The following is a 13,161-nucleotide window of genomic DNA, read 5'->3' as shown; positions in this document are numbered from 1 at the left end:
GTACAGAACCACGGTTAGTGGGAGAGCAAAATCCAGAATCCGGACATTGTATTCTGATCCCCAAGTGCCTCCTTGTTTAGTCTTCATTTATTATTATTTATTTTAATTTTAGTGGCTCCTGCAGTATGCAGAAGTGCTGGGGCCAGGGATCGAGTGACAATGGAAAATCTTCAACTCACTGAGCCACCAGGGAACCCCGCCCCAAGTGCCTCCTTAAAATATAAGGAAGGAGTGAATGAACTGTGTGTGATCAGATCTATGCATCAGACACTCTGAGGAAGGCTTGTCTGGAACATCATCAACTAAAGCAAGAATTCAGTATTCATAACACTGAGAGAGGCTGCAGGTAGTAATTTTTTGTTTGTTTGTTTTGTCTTTTTGCCTTTTCTAGGGCCGCTCCCGTGGCATATGGAGGTTTCCAGGCTAGGAATCTAATCAGAGCTGTAGCCACCAGCCTACACCACAGCCACAGCAACGTGGGATCCGAGCCACATCTGTGACCTACACCACAGCTCACAACAACGCCAGATCCTTAACCCACTGAGCTAGGCCAGAGATCGAACTCACAACCTCATGGTTCCTAGTCGGATTCATTAACCACTGTACCACAACGGGAACTCCCTGCAGGTAGTAATTTTAAAGAGAAAAAAAAGTATATTGACTTGCATTTGACAACTCTGACTTTACTTTCTCAAAAATTATTGCTTTTGTAGGCATTGCAACCCTAACGAGAGCATGAGAAATACATTTTTATTGGCACAGATCTTATTTTTTAAATAGTGTCATTTTGTAACTATGTATATTACTAAGCTACAGTGCATGAACTCTACCAAATCAATTAAAATTATGATTTTTTTTTTCCTTTCTTGGTTTTTGTTTTGTTGGTCATTTGGATGCTAGGTGGTGATTTATCTCAGTGCTGCCCAGGATACGGTGAGTTTGCTAATGATACTAATTACATACACATTATTTAGTGTTTTGTTTTTTAATCCCTGACTCTCCACCTTGATGTCGAACTGCTCATTATACTGCAGAGCTCAGAAATATGCTCCTTTTTGTACATCAAGTGCATCCACTTAGCATTTAGAATTGGCATGGATTTAATTCTCCTTAGACATTTTCTGTTGGACCATACAAAAACACAACTAAAACAACCAGGGTTCAAAAGATGTATTTTTTGTTGTTGTTTTTTTGTTTTTTGAGCAGAAATAATGAGCCTGATTCTCTGACTCACAGGTCACAGATGGTTAGCTAGAGAGAAAGAAAACAACTTCCTCTTGCCTGCTGGTCAGGAGCAGGTCTAACCTCCCTGTTTCTTCTACCCCCAGAGCCTGCTGCATCCCTGAGAAGAGATGCCCTCCCACCCCCAGGCCCTGCTTCCGGCTTCCCTGCCTGACCGATACTCAGGGAAGGTCTGGGTTGTAGCCCAGAGGGTGACAAGGTTTTTGTAGCCAGTGCCTGGAACAGCTGCAGGCAAGGCTTCCTGTCATAGGCTCTTCCCCTTCCATGGAGGCAAAGGGCTCCTCCAAGATCAGGGACAACTGGTGGAGTCTTTGTAGTGATCATCTCAGGCAAAAGAGCAAGTGAATTTTTGCTCTGTTTGTTTTTAACTGCCAACTATTGTTCATGTCATTTAGGGCCAGGATTGCATTTTATTTTATTTTATTTTATTTTATGTATGTATGTATGTATGTGTGTATTTATCTTTTTGCCTTTTCTGGGGTTGCTCCCGAGGCTTATGGAGGTTCCCAGGTTAGGGGTCTAATTGGAGCTGTAGCTGCCAGCCTACACCACAGCCAGAGCAACTCGGGATCAAGCCATGTCTGCAACCTACACCACAGCTCACAGCAACGCCGGATCCTTTACCTGCTGAGTGAGGCCAGGGATCAAACCCGCAACCTCATTGTTCCTAGTTGGATTCGTTAACCACTGAGCCACGACGGGAACTCCTCAGGATTGCATTTTAATCGAAGTAGATGACTTTGAAGAGGATAAGGACCAAAAGACTTTTCTCCAAACTCTAGAAATATATGGTAGCAGTTTGCTTTTATTCCTCTTTCTATCATACCCCCTTTTATTCTCTCTACAGTATCTACATACTAGTTGCTCGATAAATTGTTACTGGTTTGATTTGACTCAGTTATCATCATATTAGTTAACCTCACCATGGCATCTGGCTCTGCTGCAAAGTTCATCATGCGCTGGGAGTAAGTCCAGCTCTGACCCAAGCTCCCTCCTCACCCCTTTGAAAGCCAGATGAAGCCATGGGGAAGCTCAGGCCCCCAGTCCTGCAGACTTGAGACCTAGGGACAGTGGAGCAGAGGAGAACCGTCCCCCATGACTGTCGGACCAACCTTTCTGGATTTTATTCACCTTCTCCATCCTTGAATGTGGAGCTGAAAGCAAATCAATCAGTCAACTCACTTGATCAGCATTTTCGAGGTGCCTTTTCCCAGGCCTAGTACAGTGCTGAGCACTGGGAATATAGAGATACAAGATATGGTTCTCTTTCCTTCAGGGAACTCAAAGGTTACAGAGATGTGTGCAGCCAGGGCCAAACTGTCTTAGGCCTGATGAGCAGAATGCAGATATGCATGGTCTGGCAGTAGGTAAAGCCCAGAGAGCCAGCCTGATATTTAAAAGGCAGGTTCATAAGCTTTACACCAAGCTCATGACTGGTGGTTTCCATTTCCCACCCAAGACTCCTGCTGGGGTCTAGTGAGGACTGAGTGAGGCAGTGGGAGGTGAGACCACTCACCTAATGGCTTGTACAGGTTTTCCCCTGCTATCTGAAAGTGGAGTCTTCCTACAAAATCTTTCCTAAGCTGAAATGGCATAAAGGAAGGAAGCAATTACCTTAGGACATATCTTATTAACAGATGCTCAAAATAAATCGAGATAAAGCACAGATGCCCACAGGCACAATTCTAAGCTATGACGACTTGATGCTGAGATACTGAGTGTGGTTCCCAGGGAAGGAGCTGGGCGTGGGTGCTGCCTCTACAAAGGCTGCTACAAAACAAACACTGAATGCCATTTTATTTATTTTTTTATTTTAAATGATTTTTTTCCCATTATAACTGGTTTACAGTGTTCTGTCAATTTTCTACTCTACAGCATGGTGACCCAGCCACACATACATGTACATATTCTTTTTTCTCACATTATCATGCTCCATCGTAAGTGACTAGATATAGTTCCTGGTGCTATGCAGCAGGATCTCATTGCTTATCCACTCCAAAGGCAATGGTTGCATCTATTAACCCCAAATTTCCAGACCATCCCACCTGAATGCCATTTTCACTTTTCACCTTTTTTTTTTTTTTTGGTAAAAGAGAATGTCATCTTTGGATTTCTTTCAGTTAGCGAAAAACAGCAACTTGTGCAGGTCTTTTGTCAAAGTGAAGTGGTGTAAGGTGAATTTTCGAAAAGCTCCGGTACCTGTGTCTAGATCTATTACAAAACCTCATTACAGGTTTGAAAGAAAATAAGAGTGAAGGAACTTAAATCCTAATTGTCATTCTTACCCATCTTTGATCTTGGACCAGCTGTTTATTGCCCTTTGCAGTTCATCTGGAGTCAGAATGACTCCAATGGGTGGGCAAGAATAATTTGCGCTTTAGCAGGAGTAAGGAGAGTGGGGTAAAGGTCAGCTCTCTCAGCCCTCAGGAGGCCTGCTTCTAACCCTCAGCATAGCCCAGAGCAGCCAGACTCTGTATCCTGAATGAATGTGGTGTGTGGGAGGGGATTGAGGCAGAGAACCTAGTGCCACAACCAAGTCCCTCTCTTGGCCAGCACCAAATGGAACCAAAAGACAGATCAACCTGGAGAAAGTTTGAGTGGAGGGGGATACTTCAGGTGGCCTAGTTGGAAACAAAAGCTGAAGTTGAACTGTGAGCAAGGGTGTGGAGTTGAGGGAATCAGTGGCAGAGTTGCAGTCTTTATTTTCAAAGTTGGTAAATACATTCCAAGACCCTCAGGACGTTTCTAAACCGAATCATCTATTAAGACATTTCATGATTCAACAGACATGTATTAAATGCCCACAGTGCACAAGCCAAAGGCATTAAAAGATTAATGAGGCTTGAGAGAGAGGGGGGGATGGGAAGATTAAGAGGTACAGACTTCTAGTTGCAAAACAAATGAGCCAGGGGTAGAAAAATGTACAGTGTGGGGAACATAGTTGAAAAAAAAAAAGTATATATTAAATGTATCCAATTTTGTTCCATGTCAATTATATACCAATAAAGCTAAAAATGTTCCCCATAATGTTAAAAATTGAAAAGAACATTTGATAAGGCTTGTTCTCTGTCCTCAAAGAACTCCCAATTTAGCAAATAGTATTTATAAAGGAACAGGTGCAACAATAGACATTAGAACAAAATGTTACAGGAACATGAAGAATGGAGTGATTACTTGTGATTAAGCAGGTCAGGAAAGCTTAATAGGGGAAGAGATTTTAAAATGATCAAATAGGATGGGAAAGGGCCATTTGCATTGCCAAGATGTTTAAATATGTCCAGACTTATTTTCGTTTGCCCTATTTGCAAGAATGCTTCAACTGTTGAGATGCTTATAAATTAGATGCTAATTAATGAAGTGAAAATGACACAGGGAAGAGATCCAGATTTATTTTAGAATGGCATAGTAGACATGAGCTCCTTTCTAAAGTCAAGTTATGCAAATAAAACTAACTGCATTTATAATTGTAAGAGACTTGGGAATGTTATTTAATATGTAAATCTATTCTAACAGGGGATATTTATAATGCCAACAAATTTTCTATTTAAGATAATGTATATTTAACAACATGCATTTCTAGTTTTTTTAAAATAATTTTCTCTTCAATATTAATGTTTTTCTTCTCTTGTGCATAAAGATAGTATGTTTGCTATAGCACAGTTTCTCAAACTTGATGGATCTTGCTCTGCTTTTATTTTCTATCCTTGCTTTAAAAAATATTTTTATTGAGTTATACCTGCACAAATCTTAAGTATACCATGCAATTAATTTTACATACATGTATATATATATTTTTTTTTTTTGGTCTTTTTTTCTGCTATTTCTTGGGCCGCTCCCGCGGCATATGGAGGTTCCCAGGCTAGGTGTCGAATCGGAGCTGTAGCCGCCAGCCTACACCAGAGCCACAGCAACGCTGGATCCGAGCCGTCTCTGCAACCTACACCACACCTCACGGCAACGCCGGATCGTTAACCCACTGAGCAAGGGCAGGGACCGAACCCGCAACCTCATGGTTCCTAGTCGGATTCATTAACCACTGCGCCACGATGGGAACTCCACATACATGTATATTTATGTAACTACCATTCAGATGAAACTATAAAACATTTCCAGAACCTTCCAAAGCTCCCTCATGACATCTCTCAACTAATACTGAACCCTGCAGAGCTGACTACTGTTGTGATTTTATCACTGTAGACTAGTTTTGCTGGTTCTCGAAGTTTACATAAATGGACTCTTTTAGAACATACTTTTTTTTTTTTTTTTTGGTCTTTTTAGGGCTGCACCCACAGCATATGGAAGTTCCCAGGCTAGAGTTTGAATCCAAGCCACATCTGCAACCTACACCACAGCTCAAGGCTACGCCCGGACCCTTAACCTACTGAGTGAGGCCAGGGATGGAACCCGCGTCCTCATGGATACTAGTTGGGTTTGTTATTGCTGAGCCATATTGGGAACTCCAAGACATGCTTTTTTGAGTCTGGCTACTTTTCTCAACATTATATCTCTAAGACTGAACCATGTCCCTGGTAGTTTGTTCTTTTTCATTGATGTGTTGCTGTATTTTACTGATGACTATACCAAACTACGAATCTGTTTCTGTGGATGGCATATTTCCATTCGGGCTCTTATGTCCAAGTCTTATAGATGTCTTAGGTGAACGTATGCATTCATTTCTCTAGGGGAAATAAGAGTGGAATTTCTGGGTCATAGGATAGGATATATGCAGGTGTTCAGTAGAAACTGCTACGTTCCCCAAGTGGAAAAATTCAGACTCATCCCAGCTGGGATGAGACACGTGATATTCTCAACTTTTTAGATTTTAGCCATTCTAGAGAGTGTATACTACATCTCATTGTTTTAATTTTTATTTCACTAATGACAATGTTGAGAACCTTTTCATATGCTTATTGACCATTTGGATATCTCCTTGGGGAAGCCTGTTTTAATATTTTGCCCTCTTTTTCAGAGTTGGGTTGTCCTTTTTAAAACTGAATTGTAGGGTTTCTATCTGAAAGGAATCCTTGAACAGATATATATACTGCCCAGACTTTAGCATGCCTTTCATTCTTTTAATGGTGTTTTTGTTTTTGAAAAGACATTCTTGACTTAGTTCAGATGGACCTATGTTTTCTCTTGTGGCTAGTGCGTTCTGCATCCTTTTAAAGAAATATTTGCCCCCTCAAGAGAAAAATTCTCACAGAGTGAAAACAAAAAAATGTTAGCATTTCTCACAGAACCTTCAAATTTCCAAGAATTTATATTTAGATTCCACTAGAGAACCATGTTCTATGTGGTTATAGAACATTCCGGACAGATACATAGATAGATCTCCCCAAAACAATGCCAAAATACACACAGGGTAGGTTCCATTTTAAACCAAATAGTCAAGGGGCTTTAACTTTAGAGGAGCAGTTACTCAGAATTATTATATAGTAAATAAAGGTAAGTAAATACATATTAAGTAAATATTTTTGCTCTATTATGTTTCAAAGATTGAATAATATGAAAAAGTTTGGAAAAAAATGTGTGAGATGAAAAAAGCAATTCACTTGAAGACACTTGAGCAAAACCTTGGTCCTTCCTCCCCCTCTGTACCTAATTTGGAACTATCATGTCTCCCTTTACTTTTTATCACTACTCCAACACACACACACACACACACACACACATGCACACGCACACATGCGCACGCGCGAGCACACACACACACACACACACGCACACTAATAGTCCCAAAGAAAGAACACAACTGAGATATTTATGGCTTCTGAAACATGCTCTAACTTGACAGTTCAGGAACATAGCAGATGGTCTATAATAACTGAACTATTATTGAACACGTCTTAACTACATGCTCATTTCTTAAAATCTAAAACATCTGGAGAGTCATTATTCCCAGCAAAGGAATATACTCAAATTTTTCATATTTTTTTAGGGCCACACCTGTGGCATATGGAAGTTCCCAGGCTAGGGGTCGAGTTAGAGCTGCATCTGCTGGCCTACGCCACAGCCACAGCACTGCCACATCGGAGCCACATCTGCGACCTGCACCACAGTTTGTGGCAATGCCAGATCCTTAACTTACTGAGCAAGGCCAGGGATCAAACCCATATCACCACAGATACTAGCTAGGTTCTTAACCCACTGAACCACAACGGGAACTCCATATTTTCATATTCTAATATATCATATTATCATACAATTTTAGATAGACAGTCAGATATAGATACATGATAGAGAAGTAGGTGGGTAGGTAGATAGATAACAGATTTCAAATAATTAGTCATATTTAAATGCAATTATTGTTTTCTGTATCGAACATAAATTTTCTAATTTTCAAATCTCTGAAAAGCTTATAAACATCAGGATCTTGGGTAGTAGCATGTCTTTATTTATGATACCCCAAAATTCTGAGTCATCTTTTTGTATGAATTCTTTGTATAAGTAGGAGTTTAATTATCTACAAAACATTTCTCTCTGAAGCAAGGTTCCAACTAGAAATAAAGAGACACACCAAGAGTTTATATGCCTTACGAGGGTCAGATCAAATCAATGAAATATTTGAAACTGTATTTTAAAATTTGGCAGAGATAACTTCCCTAATGTTCAGACTAAGATAATTCATAATACTAAGATTCTGCGGTTTGTTTTTTTTCTTTTTGAGTATGATCTTTTACCAATTAGTCATGATTATTTTGAGAAGAAAAAAAAACCCTCAGTGTAAGAATATTGTCTTTTATTTTCCTTCATTTGTTCATTCATTTTAATGCCTTGTTTATTAAAAAAAAAACTTTGTGAATGATAAATGCAACCAAGGGTTACATATGCTTTGACAGAAGGGGTGTGGGGAACAGTGGGTCTCAAAGAAGAAGGTCATTCCGCTTGGGGTGGAGAGGGATTTAGAAAGGTTTTGTAGAGCCACAGAACAAGTCTTGAAAGATGAGTAGGTCCTTTATTTGCCCGTGTCCTCTCTTCCTCAATTTTCTTTTACTCTTATCTTCACTGCTGTTCCATTTTCCAAAAGTGTTTTTGTGCATGACTTCTCACTGGTGCAGCCAGTGGAGATGGAATCTGGAAGATCCCTAGTTAGTCTTAGTTCTACAGAATTCATGTCTGCTCCTGGGCCCAGTGTCAACAGATCGCTTACCAATAACAATGTACATAAGAAACAGCTTAGGGAAGACGCTTGCAAGACTCAGATCAGGGAGATATCTTGTATTTGTAGGAAAGCTCTGAAGCTTGACTCAGGTAGCAGAGGTAGAGGAAATGTGGTCATCTTTGGTTTAGCTCTGAAAGTCGGATGACGTCTGGGCTTTCAGTCATCCGTTCTGGGTTGGACTGTTCCTTCCTGTGCTTACATACATCCCATTCTGTTCTACAAGGAGCAGGACTGAAGTTCAAATAGTAAGGAGCTTAATGACACCATATTTCAAACAATTAGATTCCCTACGGGTTTTAGTTCAACAATTAGGATGGACATGAACCAGCTGAGTAGTTCTTCCTCAGGTCCAGTTCACAAGGATCCTTTGGCTTTGGGGGGAGGAATCTACATCTCTACTATAGTTTTTTTCCTGCTGGATTTTTTTCTGAAACTTATAACTGATTGTTGAGCAACATCCTCAGCAAAGGGATGGTGATAATTAATTTATGTCTATTTACAAAAGAAAAATGAAATACAGAGATAACAATCTGAACTGAAGAAATTATGTATTATTCACCAAAAAAAAACACACATTTCTTCACTATTGCTAAGATAATGGGCTACATTTTTCCATCCTGCCAAGTTATTTTTCTTTTTAATTCTTTCCCAAAGGGTTATGCTTATTCCTTTCTCACATTGTTAATCAGACACGTTTTCTACTTCATGATTTTTTTTCTCAGCACGTTTACATTTGGAAGACATTTTTATTAAATGGGAAAGAATTTAGGATTTTTAAATGTTTGAGACTTTCAGCTGGAGGGAAGGAAAGAGGAAGGGAGTGGATACCTAATATTGTTTTTGTAATTTACATGCATTTTGCTAAGGAAGACCCCAGATTGTATGTTTTAGACCTGCAAAATCCTGGATCTGCCTGGTGATATGGTCCATAAAGGGCCTGGCAGGGTGTCCGGCTCACACAAGATCCTCAGGAAAGGGTGGTGCTCCCTCTTCATTTGTCTCTTATTCTTGAAAGCGGCATCGATCTCACTCTGGCCATTTATGCATCCCGATCTCTAGCTTGGTGACCATGCTAAGGAATATTCTCAAATAATTGTTGAATGACTGATAAAAAGCAGGACAGGAGAGAGGGAGAAACTGACTCATTGCTATTTTCCTTCTCATACCACTAAGGGTACCAAATAATTGACCTTTCATTTATTTTAACTCTAGCGAACACAGACAACTTTCTATTGATGGATAGCAGAGGCTTCTTGGTATGTAGTACTGTGGTTTTTAATGGGCAGAGTAAGAAGTGGTAGATACGAATTTCGTGGGGAAATATGTTATTTCTGACGTCATCAAAATGCTTCAAGGTAGAGACAATATATTAATAAAGGCAGTCTGTTTTGTTGATTATGAGTCTCATAGGCTGCTGACCCTTTTAGAAAACCATCATGTTTTTTTTCAAAGAAATTATTTGGAAGAGATCTGAGAAGTTCTCCTTTATTTTCTACTCTGTATAGCTTGTATGTTTTCCACTCTCTTCCAAAAAAATTTTAGACTTTTTTCAAAACATTAAGCAATATTCCTGGATCCCGATTATTACTCTAAGTAAAAATCTTAAAAATTACCCTCTCTTCCCAGGGCAAATTGTGAATCCAGAGATACTATGACCACCATCTCAGGAGAAATACAAATTTGGCTTTAACTTTTTTTTCAAAAAGCTTCCTCTTACCTTGGTTCCTTGGATCCCCACTTTTTCCTACCTTTCTGACTATTCATTTCTTAACCTCTTTATGGACTTCTGTTTTTCTCCTCCCTTAAACTCAGACATTTTCTAGGCTTATGTCCAAAGTTTCTTTCCTTCTTTTTATGTTCTCCCTGGAAAATTGCACCCAGATCTCTATCTTCATCTGCCTCAAATGCCTCCAGGGCTCTCCCTTGAGCCCCAAGCTCTTTCTTGAGCTCATGAGCCTTATAGTCAAGTGTTCTTGGGAGTCTGGGACCTAAGTCGTATAAAGATTCACGAATATGGTCCAGAGTCATCTGGTTTATGACTTTGGAGAAGGAATACTGTGCTCTAGCCCTGGGGCCCCGGATAAAGCTGATGGTAAAGAAATGAAGGTCTACAGAGCTGAAAAGGTGCACAAGCTAATTTAATGATCTAATGGTAAATCGATAGAAAGGGGATAATACTTCTTAACTAGTTTCTGCGATTGAAAATGGTAAAATTAACACAAGTTAATTATTTCTATTTTCACTCATTCAGCTGACTACTCCCCATTAATCTGTTAGAGTGCTTTTTTATTTTCAATCTTTGCCTTTCAATTTTCTTAGTTATTTTTGTAAAACTTAAAGTATTGCACTTAAAAGGCCTGTGAAAAATAACTAAGGACAATGTGTTCCATCATTAAAATAATACACAGACTTCAAATTAAAAAATGACTCTCTATTCCAAAGCTTAAATATAATGACACTCAAAAAACAATTTTATCTGATAAAATTCAGGTCATTGATGAAAGTTCAATAAATAGTATTCTCTATAGCAAATAGTACTTTTATTTGATTATTAGTTCAATTGGTTTTTATCTGTTTTAAATGTTGGATTCAGCATCCTCAGATATGTTGGATTATCCTGTTAACGCATGGAAAGGGACAATCCTGTTAACATATGGAAACAGCAAATTTCAGATAGATAGCAATTAGTTATATAGGATCCTAACCCCTGTCTCCCTATAACATTTGTCACCATCACATCCTCACATTTTGAATCTCTTATTCCTCCCACGATCAGTACCCCAGTGTTCATGAGGCAAGGAAAAAGAAACAAAGCTTAAATATAAGCCTCAACAGATCCATACTTTAACAGACATTGAGTAAAGAGACTTTGATCACAAGAGATATCAAGACCCAGAAGGACTAGTTAAGAGGGAACGTTTCTCAGACAGAAAAGGAAAAGTTAAGCAGAGAGGCGAGAACGAGCTGCCTGTTCTGTGTGTTCCCTGCCCCTCACTCCAAGATTTGATGCTCTTGTCACCACTGACCTCTCCATCTGTGAAGTGCTCTTATTACGACGGTCGTGACAAGACATTCTCTTGATTGTCTTCCCTTCTCCCCACAGGCAATGTTCCAGTCTCCCAAGAGGGTTCTTCCACTTTGGCCCAATGATGAAAACTCTTCTCTTTTATTTAATTCTCTTATGGAACTGACTAGGAAACACACAGCCTATTCTTGGGTCCATGTTATAAACTCCAGTTTTTAAAAATCAAATTCCCTGAATATTTTTATGTTCTACAGTTTTCATCTCAGTATCTATAATGTTTTAAAATATGCCTATATAATGCCCCCACATATCCTTAAGGAGTAAAAAGGAAAAACGTTGGGATTATAATTTTGATCTGGATATGCTTTGAACATGGTCATCCTAATGGGTAGTTCATCCAAGACGGCTAAAAGATTGCTCTTTTGTATTTCCTTTTAGAGTAGGCTTCAACTACTTACTCTCCAAATAAATGGTGTGAAGAAGGGATTGGCAGGTGCTGTAGACATCACCATGGTGACTCTTCATAAGGGAACTTGACAGCTGAGTAAATTAAGGTTTGTATTACAAAGTCAGTAACCCCCAGACTGCTCTTTCCAGTTCTGTAAGTTCCTCAGGCATTCAGAAGAGGGCTAATGAATCAAGTATTTCATTACTTCAGAAAGCCTGACCCACAAAATATGTATTTATCACTTCAGTTTGTCCTTTGACTGCTACACAGTTTAGCACGATCAAATTTTTTGTTCTTTCTGTGGCATTTGCTCTAAGCAAATATGACCTCAGTGCTAGATTCCAGCCAACACTGAAAGGGTCACACCCTCTCTTTAGTTTCTCCCCTCAAGACCAGCTACGTAATTCTAGCGGCTCACTGCAAAATAAAAATGTTGGAACCATTTGTTGAAAAAGTATTAAGAAGGTCAAAACAATGATATCACAGCATTAAAGCAAGCCAAGTCCCTTTGTGCAGGTTGTATGTCCACGAAGGCAGCGGGGCTCCCTCTGTCTCCTTGCCCTCCCCTTCCTTCAATGAGGCTGCTTTTTTTTTTTTTTTTTTTTTACTCCCCTGCTCATTTGTAAGAAGGTGAAAGTAGCTAGAACCTTCTCCAAGCAGAAGAGTCTTATTGAGTCCTCATTATTCCAAGTGAGAGAAAAGAAAAAGCCTCACTCCACTTGCACATGGGGTGATGAAAGCAAACTCTATTTCTGAGTACTGGCTATACATTAGCCTCAAAGAGTCAGAAAACATCACAATGAAAGGAGCCCTGCCTTGCCAGGAATAAGACTGAATAGCCTTTGGGGCTTATTCCTTTTTTTTTTTTTTTTTAATTTCTAGAACTCTGTGAAAATGTGTACATATATCTGGGCCCCAATTGTTTTAATAATGAGAAAAATATATCTGTGGTTTAGAGCAAGCCCTTGTCTTTTTCCTTCTAGTATATTAACATTAATGAGAAAAAGTTAAAATTCTTTTAAAAAATATTTGAGAACCAGTCTCATCATAATACTGGGTACAAGAGGGGCAGTGGCTGAGAGACTTATTTCTCTGATGAAGTATAACTCAATATTGCCCTGAATGTTCCACACAGATTGCTGGAGTTCTGTGATAAAAGGACGCCATACTCAAGTAAGACTGGGAAATACTTCCCTAGAAATCCACAGAAATGTCTCCCAGATGTCCTGCAGTTTAAAAAGGAAGCAGAAACCGCAGAAAATCCGTAACCTATTTGCTCTTCGT

At 39.4% G+C, this 13,161-nt stretch overlaps 1 protein-coding gene across 1 annotated transcript in view; it reads left to right on the top strand.

Annotated features, from left to right (window-relative positions):
• Positions 1 to 13,161, top strand: part of LOC102168194 (uncharacterized) — a 137,491-nt gene that overhangs the window by 47,470 nt on the left and 76,860 nt on the right. Inside the window, exon 3 of the mRNA XM_085004473.1 lies at positions 11,868 to 11,983. Coding sequence (XP_084860599.1) covers positions 11,868 to 11,872 — 5 coding nt within the window. The 3' untranslated portion in view covers positions 11,873 to 11,983. The remainder of the gene's footprint in view (positions 1 to 11,867; positions 11,984 to 13,161) is intronic.

Source organism: Sus scrofa, chromosome 17 (genome assembly GCF_054392235.1).
Source record: "Sus scrofa isolate SSC_HxYL_T2T_F1_AM1 chromosome 17, Sscrofa_HxYL_maternal_Yorkshire_Landrace_v2.0, whole genome shotgun sequence".
In the NCBI taxonomy this organism is placed as follows: domain Eukaryota; kingdom Metazoa; phylum Chordata; class Mammalia; order Artiodactyla; family Suidae; genus Sus; species Sus scrofa.
Note: the sequence above shows the minus strand (reverse complement) of the source record. Positions and strands in the feature narration are given on the sequence as shown.